Here is a 17057-nt window from a genome sequence, read left to right on the forward strand (position 1 = left end):
AGCCCTAGGAACTTCAAACTTTGTAATGATGATTGGTCGTGACCAGCAGATGACCCCTATTGAGTTTTGGGTCAAGGGGTCAAAGTCATGACCAGTAGATACTTTATAACCTTATTAATTGTTTGATCACTGGGTCAGAAGTCATGCATAATAACCTTATCACATGACTAATTGGCTGCTGATAGGGGGCATACATGTTTTACAAACATATCTTGTTTGAATATATATTTCAGCGAATGCCCAGCGTGTTGAGAAGGTGTCATTACAGCAGATACAGGAATTAATACACAGAGTAGAAGAGGCTCTAGGGTTACTGAAGGTTCTGGTGGATCATCAGTTCCATACCATGGCTGCTACACTTTCAAAAGTAACCTATACTTTTAGTAACAATGTTTTCCAGTGGAACAATCTGCATATTACAGAAACTCCACTGAGGTCCAAAAGCCTAAAAAATATAAAATTTGAAATTGATTGAATAAATCAACAGGGATACTGAAAACTGAAAGATATGCAAATGATTATAAAGATGTTTACTAAAAATTTGATTTAAAATCATATTTTTTTGCGAGTATTTATTTATTATCTTATTTATTTTTTGGTAACTTTTCGCAATTTAGATAATTATTCTGGAAGAATGGAGTGAGCAAATGATATAAAAATTTTAGTTGCAAGTTATTGGTCTAGACCTTCATCAAATGGTACATAAATCTGGAAGAAATATTTTCAGTCCCATCATGTCAAAAATCTTTAATGGAGTCTCTTTTAGAGCCTTGTTACATATTATCAAGATATTATTGTGATTTGATTGAAAAATTTATCAAGATTTATAGAATCTGAATAACTACATTGTTAAAGTAATTAATATAATGTGCTGTGCTATTTTTCGTCATCTTTATTGTAAGATTTTTATGCCCCCACAATGTGGGAGCATATAGCGTTGCACTTGTCCGTCCGTCCGTCAGTCCATCCGTCCGTCTGTACGTCCCGAAATCTTGTGAACGCAACTCCTCTTAAACCGGATGGCAGATTTTGCTTAAACTTACAGAGATGAACAACCTTAATGTGTAGATGGTAGTAAAGGAAAGAATTTTTGCTGCGACCAAATTTAACAGAATTATGGCCCTTTGTTGATTTTTTCACTATATACTATGTAGAAATTTTGTGAACGCAACTCCTCTTAAACCGGATGGCAGATTTTGCTTAAACTTACAGGGATGAACAACCTACAGGTGTAGATGGTAGTAAAGGAAGGAATTTTTGCTGCGACCAAATTTTTACAGAATTATGGTCCTTTGTTGACTTTTTCACTATATACTATGTAGAAATTTTGTGAATGCAACTCCTCTTAAACCGGATGGCAGATTTTGCTTAGACTTCCAGGGATGAACAACCTTAATGTGTAGATGGTAGTAAAGAAAGGAATTTTTGCTGCAACCAAATTTAACAGAATTATGGCCCTTTGTTGATTTTTTCATTATATACTATGTAGAAATTTTGTGAACGCAACTCCTCTTAAACCGGATGGCAGATTTTGCTTAAACTTCCAGGGATTAACAACCTTAATGTGTAGATGGTAGTAAAGGAAGGAATTTTTGCTTCGACGAAATTTAACAGAATTATGGCCCTTTGTCAATTTTTAGTTTTCAACTTGTGGCACATGTAGTCCAAAAAATATTTGACCTAGAGTCATAAGATTGACAGAACAGTGGTGTGTGGGGGCATCCGTGTCCTATGGACACATTTCTAGTTTATTTGTATTTTGTACAATTTTTGCCATTATTTTGTTCTTGAAAATTTGAAATAAGTGCATTAAATTTTTTTATGTCAATCTATTTATTTGAACACCCAAAATAAGGGTAAAATTGTAATATCACAAGTTGTTAATTGATGCAAATATGGCAAAATAAACAATGTCAGGTGACTTACAAAAAAGTTGAGTCTGAAATTTTTGCATATAAATTTCTTCATTTCAGGATGAACAAAATCAGCTCAAATCACTGACATTCAAAGAATTTGTCATCACCGGAAAAGAGGTAGGTTGTTACTGTTTACAATTCTAGCATTATATTTAACATTTTTACCTTGAGCAACTGAACCAGTGCAGACCCAATAATGTGCTGACTGATCAGGGTCTGCACTGTTCCCTATTCAGTCAGTACGTATTTTGAGATTTTCCCTAAAAATGATGAATGTTTTTCCAGATTGAAAGATTGACTAATTCATTTAAGATATTTAGTGTATTTGTAGTAATGGTTAAACAGCATGCTTGTTAATTTTTATGAAAACTTTCATACTGTTCTGATGATTAAAAATGTTGTTTAGTGTCTAAGCAATCCTAAGGCTTTTATTATACATAGAAATTATCCATTGCCAAATAGAGCTTGCACACGAAATAAGTTGCCAGTGTAAATCTAATTTATAATGTAGCATTGTAATCCAAAATGAAAGACTGATGACAAGTGTTGGATTCAATTTACAAAATACAATTCTGGTTTTGATTTGATTTACTATCTCTTACTTTTCAAATGCAAACAATGCAAACACACCTGACCTAATGGAGCTTTAAGTCACCATAATGGCATTCAATATAATATAATTATCATGACAAATATGAGGGGGGAAATGTTTTATGTTTTGAAGATGCACCAAGTATATTCAAAATCATATATTTAACTTGTTTGTGTATCACAGCTCTGTGGCACATTGATTCAATGTATAATCAACCCTTACCTTGACTACATGTGTATAACTTGTATGTATATTACAGCTATGTGGCACTTTGATTCAATGTTTAATCAACCCTTACCTTGACTACATGTGTATAACTTGTATGTATATTACAGCTATGTGGCACATTGATTCAATGTTTAATCAACCCTTACCTTGACTACATGTGTATAACTTGTATGTATATTACAGCTATGTGGCACTTTGATTCAATGTTTAATCAACCCTTACCTTGACTACATGTGTATAACTTGTATGTATATTACAGCTATGTGGCACTTTGATTCAATGTTTAATCAACCCTTACCTTGACTACATGTGTATAACTTGTATGTATATTACAGCTATGTGGCACTTTGATTCAATGTTTAATCAACCGTTACCTTGACGACAATGCTACCACAGATGCTATTAGTAGCAGACTAAGAGAAATATGTCCATCATTATACAGTACAGATGATGCTACTTGTTCTAAGGTAATAACATCCTTTCAGTGATAGTTGCTGTCTGTTAACTTCTGCAGTGTTTATTTTTTGCATGAGCATTCTCCTTGTATTTGGACATCTTTGGTTTGATTAACAGCTGTGTTGGACCAGTATTATCTATATTTACATGTGTTCTGAAAAAACATGTACATAGGCTATCATAATTTGGGGCAAAATATTAAAAATTAGTGGGCATCTTTGACACATTGATGGATTTTTCAGTGAGCAAAATTGCATGAATTTAAATTACAAACAAGTCTGAAATTATTGGTATTCTGTCTGCCCACTAAGCTTGATGAGAGAGCATCAGATTTGTAATGCAGAGGTGGCTGGTCTGATCCTTGGCAAGGCAAAATTTCTCCTCTTAAATATTGATTTCAGATATTGAGTCTAATGGTCATTTGTCTCTCTTTGGTGATTTAGAAATCATATTGGGTGAATAATGGTTGCTTAAGGGGAAAAATAAAAATTACTGGTTAGTTACCCAGGAAAGCTGGCTAGGTGGATCAACCACTGAGATATGAGATATGTCAGAAGTACATGTTGAAATTGGCGGAAAAACTAGACAAACAAACATACATGAATTTTGTTGACAGTCTTTCTTATATATTCCTTACCACTTATTTTTAAAAAAAGGGTTGTTTTTTTTTTACAATGAATGGAAAAATGTAGAACCATGTATAAAATAGGAATATTTTTTTACAGGCCAATGAAATGTTACAAGCAGGGAAGATTAGTCAGAGTCCAGCAGAAAGACGTCGCCATCTTGTTGAGGCACTCCGGGTAAATAGTTTCAACACTTAACTTGTATCTCTGATTTTTAAGAAAGCTGAAAGATTAAAACGAGAGTAAATCACTGTGACTATCTGTGGACATTTTGATACATATTTTAATAACAAGTTCTTTTATGGGAAAAGAAACTTAATGTATCTTGTTGGGAAGAGAATAACTTAAAAAGTTCCTTTATATGGATTTTAATTGTATACTATTTTTGTTGGGGTTTTGTTTTTTTTTTGCTATAATTATATGCAATATTTGTTATTGTTTCTATTTACAGTTGTACAAAAGTGTATCACAGCCGCTGCAGTTAGCTGAGGTGTGTAATCAGTTCTCAAGTGTACAATTTTATGAGGGTATAGTAGATCTATGTCTTACCATGGCAAACAAACGAGACCCGCAGAAACTTGCGTTACATTTTTACAACAATGACGAACCCCCGGAAGATATGCAGGGGGTACAGGAACTAATGGCACGGTAAAATGCTTGACATGTATTATGTTTAAGTATATTTATTCTAGGTCAGATAAAAATGAAAGTAGGTTGCATGAATTGATACAGAAGTTATCCTGTCTGGTTAATTTACGTACCAGATGTAAAGCATTAATAAATTGGAACTTGGTTTGTAAGGTCTCGTCTAAAACCCTGTTAGTATTGTAACTGGTCAAGCAGGGGGTCAAACTCAGTATATATTTATTATGCCCCCGCCATGTAATGGCCGGGGCATATAGTGTTACCCTGTTCCGTCCTTCCATCCTTCCGTCATTCTGTCATTCCGTCATCATCAGTTTCCGTTCATTATCTTAAGAACGGTTGCACACATTCAACTCAAATTTGACATATGGATATGTCATGAGAAAATACAGGTCAAGTTCGAATTTGGTCATGGTTCGATGATTTTTGGCAGAGTTATGCCCCTTTTACTTTGAAAATAATATGAAATTTCAGTTTCCGTTCATTATCTCCCCAACGGTACAACACATTCAACTCAAACTTGACATATGGATATGTCATGAGAAAATACAGGTCAAGTTCGAATTTGGTCGTGGTTCGATGATTTTTGGCAGAGTTATGCCCCTTTTACTTTGAAAATAATATGAAATTTTCAGTTTCCGTTCATTATCTCCCCAAAGGTACAACACATTCAACTCAAACTTGACATATGGATGCGTCAAAGGAATGCGCAGGTCAAGTTCAAATTTGGTCATGGTTCAATGATTTTTGGCAGAGTTATGCCCCTTTCACTTTGAAAGTAATATGAAATTTTCAGTTTCCGTTTATTATCTCCCCAATGGTACAACACATTCAACTCAAATTTGACATATGGATATGTTTTTGGAATGCCCAGGCCAAGTTCGAGTTTGGTCATGGTTCAATGATTTTTGGCAGAGTAATGCCCCTTTCACTTTGAAAATAATATGAAATTTACAGTTTCTGTTCATTATCTACCCAACAGTGTTACATATGCAACTTAAATTTGACATATGTATATGTCAAAGGAATGGGCAGGTCAAGTTGGAATTTGGTCATGGTTTGATGATTTTTGGCAGAGTTATGTCCCTTTCACTTTGAAAATAATATAGATACATCTTAGGAATAAGCAGTTTAAGTTTGAATTTGGTTGTAGTTCAATGATTTAAGACAAACTTATCTTTCCTGAATGTTGGAAAAATTTTGAACTTTCACTTTCAGCACTCTTACTTTTAGCCATTATTTTGGCTACAAATATGCAATATGCTATTTTTAAAAGGTTTAGACTGAATAATTTCAGTGCCTTGAACATTGTATGAAAATGGTTTGTGTTAACATTGAAAAGTTTTAAGGGCTTTGAACTTAAAATGAAAAAAATAATTAAAGCACCATCTGAAATTTTGGCTGCATGCGGGGGCATCCGTGGCATGATGACACATTTCTAGTTGGTATAAGCATTAGCATTGGACCAAGATCTTCTAAATTTTTATTTAATGGCTAGTCTTGTTATCTTTAACTACTCATAATATGGCGTTATTATGTTCTTATTAAATCTCGTTTTCCTGGAGATCTTGTGCCTTCAGTGTAATTGTCTTTTTTTCTCTCATCAAATATTTAAAAATCATGTGGGATTGATGGTCAATCAGAGAAATTTGGTAGTTACTGGTTAGATATCCCGGGAAACCTTAAGGTACATTGACTGCGGAGATATGACCAAAATGTGTTAAAGATATATTTAAAAAACAAGGAAACAAACAATTCTGAGGCCATATTATATATACATCAATGATTCTTGGAAGAATGAAATATTTTACAGGAAAGAGTGTTATAAATGTATAACGGAGACGTTAGGATACCTGATGACGGCCAGTGTACCCCAAGGTGCCAGTGTTATACCCAAATCTCCAGGACCGCCCCCTGCTGTCGACAGTAGTCGGATGTCCATAGAGGATGCTGAACAATATGTGAGTACCCATTTCAAAAATAGTTGTCATTTATGGGAGCTAAGTTTTCAAAAGTAACAAAACAATGTTTTATAGTAAGTATAGTAAAAGGAACAAAGTAATTTACTTTTGCTTCAATAAGTTTGTTGTTTTAGTTAAGTCATTGGCCTCTATAGCAGTGTGGTTAATATCATCTAGCTCGCTCGCAGAAGATTAGTGATTATAGTTTGGTGCCAGAAATAATGTATAAAGAAGCATGTAAGGTCTTCCTCCAACAATAAAGCAGGAATGTCACCATGTGATTTAACAGTTTTCGTGAGATTGAAAGCCAAACCAAATAAGAAAGTTTTGATTATTTTTTTAAGAGTTGTATTTATTGACTATGACTATTAAATCACTATTAGCACAGTATCAAGACAATTCCAATCAAAGACATGTTCAAATATTGTTTTGATAAATGTCTTTATATTTCTATGCAGAAAGCAGAGGTGTTTCGACTTGCGTTGAGGTCTGATGATGAATTGTTCCATGTGTCCTTATACGACTGGCTGTTCAGTATGAACATGACAGAAAAATTGTTAGAGGTAAGTGCATTTAATATTGTATTATATAATTTTATGATCACACAAGGGTTACCATTTAGATTTATTTTAGCAATGAACATGTCTCGGGTGATGTTATATCATATTAAATATTTGAATGGTGACATCAACAATTTGCCTACAGGTGCCACTAGTATGAAGACAGGCCTATATGCATGTCTTAGTGAAATTACTCATATTCCTATAGATATAATTTGCTCTAATTAGAAGGTCAAAGAACCAATTATTCCATTACACTATTCACATGATTTTGATGATTATTTAAACCAATTATCTGCTGAATTTGTTGTATGAATTTGCCCAGCTTTTAATTTGGAGTTTTCATTATCAAAATACAAAATTGAGCAACAATTACTGTACCAACAGTATAGAGTTCCTGGTCAGACTGCACAGATATGTGACAGATTAAGAGTTGGGAATGATAATTTATTTGATGATATTGAATATTTAACCATCTTCATTGTTTATCTTGGGGAAAAATCATAACAAATTAATTTTATTTGTAGATCCAGTCACCATTTTTGGAGCGGTTGAAGTTTATTTGATAATAGTGAACATTTAACCATCTTCATTGTTTGCTTGAATTTTTATCTCGGGTGAAAATTGAATACAAAATAATTTTATTTGTAGATACAGTCACCATTTTTAGAACAATATTTGAAACGTCGTTCAAGCTACCAGTCTGGAGATGTAGCTGCGCTTGATTTATTGTGGAAATATTACGAGAAAATTGAAAACTATCCTGCAGCTGCGAGAATATTAACCAGGCTAGCTGAGAGACATGGGTAAATGTGCTATTTTGACTACAATTGAAAAATCATTGTTTTTTTTTAAACTTAGTAGTATTGGATTAGCATTGAAGGGAAATAAATTAACAGTTTCAGGGTAAATGTTTCCCCACAATATAGATGATACTTGTTTTACCTTATCCTGCTAATGTAGTGTAATTAATTAAAACAATTATCCCTCTGTTTTCCCCCCATGTATTACAGCACTGATCTAGATCTACAGAAGCGTATTGTTTTACTGTCTCGTGCAATCATGTGTGCTAAGAGTTCATCATCTAGGTCAAGCTCTGCGGTGGAGGGAGAATTCTTACATGAACTAGAGGAAAAAATGGAGGTAAGGTTGGAATTGAGACATCATTTTACATGTCGGAGTCTTACTTGTCTGAACTCTGGCAATTAAAACTTTTTTGGGGAGTTTGGGTGAGTTTGAATTAGACAGGTTTCATTGGGCATTGGTTTCAAAGCCTTTAATAGCTTAAGGGTTAAGGTGTGTGATGTCTAATCACTTGTGCCTTAATGCTGTAGGTTTTAGACCCAGCCAAGGATTCCTGATTGTGAGGAAGCAATTCAACTAGCTTACAGAATGTAGAAGGTTCTGCTAAGGACTTTCTCAAATGCCCACTTGTGCCTGGAAGGAAGCAGAGACAGTCCCTCACCAGCAGTAAAGCTGAAAAGTCACCATATGACCATAACCTTGTTTTTCTGACTTTAAACAAGACCCCAACGAAAATATTTCCCATGAAAAGGGGCAAATGTTAATTTTAATTACTATTTAATTGTTGTATGTATGTGTAAACTTTGAATAGTCACAGGTTAAGAAAGTAATTATACAGATTCAAGCCAAACCTCTTAGTGGGGCCCATGCCCCTCTTTATACTATTTAAACCCAATCAAACATTAAACAACCAAACATCATGTTATTTGAATTGTAAAATGAAATGTAAATCTGAATTTTTCAGGTTGCTAGGTTACAGATGAATGTTCTGCGAGCACTAACACAGGAAACAGTTGGTGGTCCTGATGTACAGGAAGCGATGTCTCGGTTAGAGTCGGATCTCCTTGACATTACTATGGTAATATATACACTACTTCTTTAATATTATATATTACCATATGAGGGTGAATATTTGTATTGTTATGTACTTCAATGTTTTTATAGTTTGCTGGGCCATCAGGATCATTGATGACATTACAGAAAGTGTTGAAGATAAAGTACCGCTTAAGCCAATGCTAGGGGACGTGAGGGATGTTGGACTTTTCCATTATCCCTCTTGAACATAATGATTTGAACCGAGTCTGTAATTTTCATATTATTTTGTTGTTTCATTGCTTACAAGGGATCTCCCCTTTTCCAGATTTTCATTACTAACATTTAAAACCTCGGGTACAGTATTGGCCTCTGAGCTAGGAGGTAAAGGTCATTGACTCTAATTTACCTGCCCCTTATGCTGTGCGTTAGAATGTCACTGGAGACTTTGAATTTTTTCTTGTGAAGAGCTATCCAGCTAGTTTACAGACAGTTACTAGTTCTACTAGAGTGTAGTTCTACGAGATAGGATTATGTTTGGGGGCCTCCCACTATTTAGGCATGAAAGTCATTTTATGACTGTGATTAAAAAAAAAAACAATCTCAAAAGATAAAAAGGAAAGAAGAAAAAGAATATATATATTTAAACTTTTGTACCTTTTGTCTGAAGATATTTTATTCCTATATATGGTCAATGTTATGTATGACATTGACACTAACATGTTTCATGTTTATTACAGTTGTATGAGGAGTTTGCAGATAGATTTGATCTTTCTGAATGTAAATTATCCATTGTTCATTGTGCTGGCCTATATGATAATGCCCTTGTTGAGAATCTGTGGCAGAGTATTATAGATAAAGGTAAGTTCCTATATTATAGTCCGACCTTTGTTTGATAAACTTGACTATTTGAAGAATAGGGAAAGCTATTGTACTCACCCAGGCGTCGTCACACACTTTGGATATGTTTTCTCGTGCAATGAAATTGGTTGAAATTTCACTGTGTAATTTCAGAAATAGGAGGTTACTGTCCATTCTAAGGCCTATAACTCTAACTTGGATTTTAACAGAATTATGACCGTTTTGAATTTAGGAAATTCTACATTATCAAGGCTCTTGTTTTACAATCAAGAACTAGGAATAGTCTAGCACACTGTCCTACTGACAGATCTTGTTAAAGTATTATGCTGAACCAATTTTTTGCTCCCTGAAAAATTTCAGGGGAGCATATAGTCATCGGGTTGTCCGTCAGTCCGTCTGTATGAACCCAGAGGTACTTGTGTGACTGCGTAACAGTAAATTTTCTTTGATCCTATTCATTCCGTTTACTTGTGTGTCTTTTTTATGCCCCCACAATGTGGGAGCATATAGCGTTGCACTTGTCCGTCCGTCCGTACGTCCCGAAATCTTGTGAACGCAACTCCTCTTAAACCGCATGGCAGATTTTACTTAAACTTACAGGGATGAACAACCTTAATGTGTAGATGGTAGTAAAGGAATGAATTTTCGCTGCGACCAAATTTAACAGAATTATGGCCCTTTGTTGATTTTTTCACTAGATACTATGTAGAAATTTTGTGAACGCAACTCCTCTTAAACCGCATGGCAGATTTTGCTTAACCTTACAGGGATGAACAACCTTAATGTGTAGATGGTAGTAAAGGAAGGAATTTTTGCTGCGACCAAATTTAACAGAATTATGGCCCTTTGTTGATTTTTTCACTAGATACTATGTAGAATTTTGTGAACGCAACTCCTCTTAAACCGCATGGCAGATTTTGCTTAAACTTACAGGGATGAACAACCTTAATGTGTAGATGGTAGTAAAGGAAGGAATTTTTGCTGCGACCAAATTTAACAGAATTATGTTCCAGTGTTGATTTTTTCACTATATACTATGTAGAAATTTTGTGAATGCAACTCCTCTTAAACCGGATGGCAGATTTTGCTTAAACTTCCAAGGATGAACAACCTTTTTGTGTAGATGGCAGTAAAGGAAGGAATTTTTGCTGCAACCAAATTTAACAGAATTATTGCCCTTTGTTGTTTTTTTCATTATATACTATGTAGAAATTTTGTGAACGCAACTCCTCTTAAACCGCATGGCAGATTTTGCTCAAACTTCCAGGGATTAACAACCTTAATGTGTAGATGGTAGTAAAGGTAGGAATTTTTGCTGCGACCAAATTTAACAGAATTATGGCCCTTTGTTGATTTTTAGTTTCAACTTGTGGCACATGTAGTCCAAAAAATATTTGACCTAGAGTCATAAGATTGACAGAACAGTGGCGTGTGGGGGCATCCGTGTCCTATGGACACATTTCTAGTTTAAGCCTTGTGTGACCAAAAATGGCCAAAAAGATGAAAGGAAAAGTCACATAAGTACCATTTTGTGAGTCTGTTCGTACGTCCCGAATTCGCGTCCGGCCCATAACTGTGTAATTTGAAGTCGGATTTTTAAACTATTACACAGAAATGATCACCATATTGAGACGGCATGTGGCGCGCAACATTTGGGTCGCTGCCTTGACGGTCAAGGTCACAGCATGACCTTGCAGCAAAATCGTGTCCGGCCCATAACTTCCTTATTTGAAGTTGGATTTTAAAACTATTTCACAGAAATGATCACCATATTGAGACGATGTGTTGTGCGCAACATTTGGGTCACTCCCTTGAAGGTCAAGGTCACAGCATGACCTTGCAGCAAAATTGTGTCCGGCCCATTACTTTGATATTTGAAGTAGGATTATACAACTATTTCACAGAAATGATCACCATATTGAGACATTGTGTTGTGCTGTTTTTACGCTTTGAACTATGTCTGTGACATAACTCTGACACTACAAGAGGTATGCCTTCCTGCGTCCAAAACCTATTCGGGGAGCATCTCCCGGTTCAATCGGCTCTTGTTTTTTCTTGTATTTTTATATTTAAATTGAATGCAAGTATAGCTGAATGGTGAGTGAACCTGGAGATGAAATAATGATTATGTTTTTGTGCTGTTTGTCTGCTCTTAATGATTGAATCTACTTGTGTGACCAGTGCCGAGCAGCATCAACCGGTCTGATCATGGTCTGCACCTTTAGCTGAATGAGTTTAACGTTAAAATGACACAAACAAATGTATTGCTGAGGCTTCAAGTTTGTAAGTTTTGCTGTCATTTGATTTTGCAGAGTTTGAGAACACCCGGTCAAGTGCACCTCCTGTTAGAGTTAGAAACATCAGTAATAAGCTGTGTGTTGTTGGTAAAACTTACATTAAGGCAGAGAGATACTTTCCTTTTGGTAAGTTGGTATTTCCTATTTGTTTATATAAATCATTTGTAGGAGGTAGAGTGGATAGTTTTAGATAGTACGAGTGGTTAAGACTGCTGACTTCATATCTTGACTGCTGTGTGTTCAAATACAGCTAGAGCCTACTAATTCTTCTTTAATACAAAGGAACTATCATGCTAGCTTTTAAAATTTTGATGGTTTGACGTTTTACTGAAATAATGCACAAAACATCATTTCAGGTTTTCCTCCAAATAGTAAAAATTGAAATTTTACTACATAATTTTTTTTATTCAATAATTTTTGTATTTCCTTAGGGTTAGTAGCTGTATGTTTCTGTTTTTCTCCTATGTTTTTATTGAAACAATCAACATAATTTTATTCTCACCTTATGCAAAATTGAGACTTATTTTCCTGTTTGTTTTATTTTATTTGTTATTCTTTTATTTCATTTCATCAACATTTCTTCTTTTAACTATCATGAGATACCATCAGAAAACATATTTTTGTCCATTTAAATTTATCTTGGAGAAATCAACGGATTCTTTCCTTTTCTCATTTAAAATGTGTTAAATATTTATCTGCATTATTTTTAATTTGGTATGTCTTCATTTATTTAGTTTGATTAGTTTTTAATTCATGAATGTTCTTTTCCAGCTTTTATTGTAAAGTACCTAGAGCAAAGAAGTTGTGAATTGCAGTTGGATGTTGGTTGGGTGTTCCAGCTAATGTTAGATATTGGTGTACCAGCTTTAAGGTTGCTGGAATTATATGACCGGATGTTTAAATCTAGGGTATGATATAATTTTACTTTATTCAGACATGATTTTTTTTTTTGATTTTTTTTTCCAAATTACAGTTATAATTTTACCTCTGTGTATTTTTACTAACTTCACTTCAAGTATTTTGAGTGACTGAGTGGTTAACATTGTTGACTTCAAGCCACTTGCCCCTCACCACTGTGTGTTTGAATCCCGACATGGACTTTGGATTCTTTTATGTGAGAAAGCTATTCAGCTAGCTTACGGAACTTTGGTGGTTTTACTCAGGTGCCCGTTCGTGCCTGAAATAATGCACCTGAAGGGCACCCGAGGTCTTCCTACACCAATAAAGCTGGAACGTCGCCATATGACCTATACTGTGTCTGTGTGACGTAAAACCCAATCGAACAAGCTAACAAACTTCTAGTATTTTATAATTTTCAATGCAGTTATATACTGCTTTATATAACTTCACTAAGGTCAACAACAAAAAAGTCTGTTTTGTGTCCCATACCGTCCCTCTTTTTAAACTGTGAACCTTTACTAGTTAGTAGTAATTTTGTCCACTTCTCAAAGCAAAGCTTTTGTCATCACCCTATTGGTAGTGTCAGTGTTGGTTAACTTCTTTGGTTTAGTTTTTGTTTATATTCATTAACTTACTTAAAAAGCTATTTTATTAAAACTTAATATGTGGATGCAAATAAATGGGTTCTACATCCAAGAATATGTTACATATGTACCGCAAATGTTTATCCACATTATAAGTACATTTTGTAACCATTAAAATATATGCATTCATTTCTAATTGAAAAAATTTACTTACTCTTTATTGGAAATAATTTCTAATTACCTCCCTTTATTAACATGAAATGTAAATTCAGTAATATCCTTAAAAACAATTTTTTTGGAAACTATCATAAGTAGATGAGAGCAGCTTTGGGTTTATTAAAATATTACCTGAAATAAACTGATATGTACCAATTTATTAGCATTTGTTATCCTTCATCCTAATTATTATTTTTCAGGATCCATTCTGGTCATCTATCAACAGACCTCTACATCTTCTCTATGTTATACACAGTTTCTTGAACAAGCTCGTGGATAACATGTCACTTATACCTGTGTATGAAAGGTAACTAGTTTTTAGCTTTATTATTCCAAGAAAAGTGGGGCTATCCTTACTGATCTTGTACCAGTGTTACACTCATTAATATCTCATTTATCAACTAAAGATTTTCAACAGATATCCTTTTGTGTCTTTTTGGATCATAATTGTAGATTACTGAGTAAGACCCTTAACTCCAGCATATATTTTCTGTGAATTATTCCCCTTTGTAAACTCACAAGAATCCCTGCATTATCCGGGCTCTTGTTTTACTATGGAGCATGGCATTTTACTGGCAGTCTTTTTGAAAATTATTAGGTTGTGGCTCAATCCTCTGGCAAGGCAAAATATCTGTGATCACTGACCTCGAACATTGTATTAATCCCAAACTTTTAGGTCAATGGTCATTATTTTTTTACCAGAGATTCAGAAATCATGTTGGACTAGTAGTCAGTCTTTTAGGGATAAATCATAATTACTGGTAAGTTGTCAAAAAATATCCAGTAAGTTTAACTCACAGCCAAGATATGACCAAAACTTTGTTGAAATTCTTAAAATGTTTCTAGTTGCTTCTTGAATCAAATTTTACATTATATTTTGAAGGAATCAAGTCAAGTTTATATTGATGTGCTTTCTTATTGCCTTATTGCAGAAGACAGTTTGGAACTATGGGCCTCGATTATATAGCGTGTTATTTGGTAGAATTACAGTCAATAAGCAGTGTGGATGTGAATGTTCGTACCCTCGTCACAAACTTCAAAGGCCTTCAAGCAAAAATGGAAAGATTATGATGTTTGCTGAGAAGTACGGACAAAATTAACAAAAAAAGACGTTACAATTGGTCACAACAAAAAATGTGTTTTACAGAATGAAACAAAAATTATCTTACCTTTCAGAATGGGAATTTTGATGATGTGTGAAGATGGGCTATGCAGTTTTATGGCTTAGTAAATTAACAATGAGATACCGACCAAATACATGTAATCAAGTTGAATGAAATTAAAATGACAGTACTTAACAATTTCTTATATTGATCTGCCCATAAACATGACAGTACTAAATGATTTCCTCTATTGATCTGCCCATAAACATGAATTGTTTTAGAATAAAAGAATGTTGTAAATTATGAGACAAAAAGAATATGTGATTGTATATACATTTGTAATAGTTTTGTTGTGCGTAAAAATGTAAACTGAAATCTAAAAAAGAATGTTTAATTGATGATAAAATATTGTTTTCAAACTCTTCTTATGACATTGAAATTGAAAGAAAAATTGACTGTTTAACAAAAAAGTTTTTATTCAAATCATGGAAAATATACTGAACCAATTTTTGGACATTAATAACATGTGAAAAGTAAAAGAATTAAATTTTCTGTGAACAGAAATACTGATTTGTTAATAAGTGAGCTGCGTCATGACAAAACCAACATAGTGCGTTTGCTACCAGCATGGATCCAGACCAGCCTGCGCATCCGCGCAGTGGTGTGATCAGGATCCATGCTGTTTGCTATCAGTTTCTCTACTTGTAATAGGGTTTGTAAGCGAACAGCATGGATCCTGATCAGACTGCGCGGATGCGCAGGCTGGTCTGGATCCATGCTGGTCGCAAACGCATTACGTTGGTTTTGTCATGACGCGGCTCAAATCATGCTAGAAATAGAATACAACTTGTCATTTCTTACATTTAATTCTATATTGGTTATATAAGATCAAAAGATTTGTTAACTGTGAATAATGTGTTTGTATATAATGATTAGCTTAAGAAAATTAAACTTACAGCAAATATCGATTTATGTATGATTTATAACATACAGCATTGAATTTTTGCAAAATAAAAAGAATGTAAATTGATGAAGTTGGATTTATGTTTATGTAATAAAAGTCATCGCAAGTTGATGGTTGTTTTGTTAACACTAGTTTATAAGCTCCACATTTCAAGTCTTTATCAAAGCTATAGTTTTTTGGTTTTACTACATGTATATACATGTAAGGATAGCAAATGACTGGGTTCCCTGGGAGGGGATGGGCCAATTAGGATCCTAGGGTTATTATTTGAACATCTTTGACGGAAGACCTGTTGATGTGAAACACAACATGTACACCACATCACAGAAGTTGTAGGCTGTCGGTTCGGACAAGAAGGTTTTGGATTTTAATGACACCCGAGCATCTACTTGGCAGGATTGTTCCTTTGATAAAGCGCTTCCAAAGTTGTTCAAGAATTTGATCCCATGCAGAAATATGGGGTCAAAATTGGTCCCTCCCCGTGGGTCATTGATTTTCTTCTCTCAATTGACAAAGGCTAGAGGTCAGATATTTGGCATGAAAAATTGTTTAGTGGACCTCTACCAAGTTTGTACAAATCATAGCCCTGTGGTGAAAATTGGCCCCTTCCCGGTGTCATTGATTTTTATTATGACTGAATGTACAAAGCTTAGAGCTTTGATATTTGGTACATAATATCTACCAAAGTTGTTCAAATGCTCCTATTGTCAAAATTAGCCCTTCACTTGGGGTAGGGGGTCATAGGTTTTCCTTATATGTATTCGGGTAGTAAAAAACCTCTGAATTGACAAAGGCTAGGTTAGATCTCCTGTTCTTACACTACTATTTGGTGTTATATTAATGCGTTGCTTCTTGTTTTACACTGTATCCCACCAGAATCATTATTGACCAAGACTGTTAACTGGGCTTTTATTTTGAGGGGGAAATCCCCCTTTGTAAAATCAAAAAAAAAAATTTCTCTGAACCAGTACAAATTTTTTTTTTGTCCCAGTTCTGAAATATATTGCTTTTCATCTCAACTTTCAGGTCATCGTTTACATTGATTCCTTTCACTTAGCTAAATAGGGAGGGGAGAGCATCAGATTTTGTAAAACAAAGGTTTTGGTTAAAGCCTCTTGCACGGCGAATTATCTCGGTGATCACTGATATGGAACATTGAATTTATCTTGGACATTGAGTCTAGCAGTCATTTGTCTCTCGCCTCAATGGGACTAGTAGTAGTCATTCTTTCTGCGATTAATTATAATAACTGGTTTGTTATCCAGAAAGTCCAGTAAGGTTGACATGACCAAAAATTTGTTGGAACTTTTGC

At 34.4% G+C, this 17057-nt stretch overlaps 1 protein-coding gene across 1 annotated transcript; it reads left to right on the top strand.

Annotated features, from left to right (window-relative positions):
• Nucleotides 1-233: 233 nt before the first annotated feature.
• LOC132756262 (nuclear pore complex protein Nup155-like) lies at nucleotides 234-15854 on the top strand (the record flags this gene model as incomplete). Its single annotated transcript, XM_060747280.1, has 15 exons — nucleotides 234-367; nucleotides 1974-2033; nucleotides 3072-3203; nucleotides 3918-3995; nucleotides 4270-4466; nucleotides 6277-6424; nucleotides 6883-6987; nucleotides 7636-7790; nucleotides 7998-8127; nucleotides 8753-8866; nucleotides 9561-9681; nucleotides 11994-12104; nucleotides 12750-12886; nucleotides 13879-13985; nucleotides 14611-15854. Coding segments are annotated over 15 exons (1868 nt in total), but the record flags the coding sequence as incomplete, so codon positions are not given.
• Nucleotides 15855-17057: the final 1203 nt, after the last annotated feature.

This window comes from Ruditapes philippinarum, unplaced genomic scaffold (assembly GCF_026571515.1).
Source record: "Ruditapes philippinarum isolate M1 unplaced genomic scaffold, ASM2657151v2 ctg8729_1_1_1_1, whole genome shotgun sequence".
NCBI classification, from domain to species: Eukaryota; Metazoa; Mollusca; class Bivalvia; order Venerida; family Veneridae; genus Ruditapes; species Ruditapes philippinarum.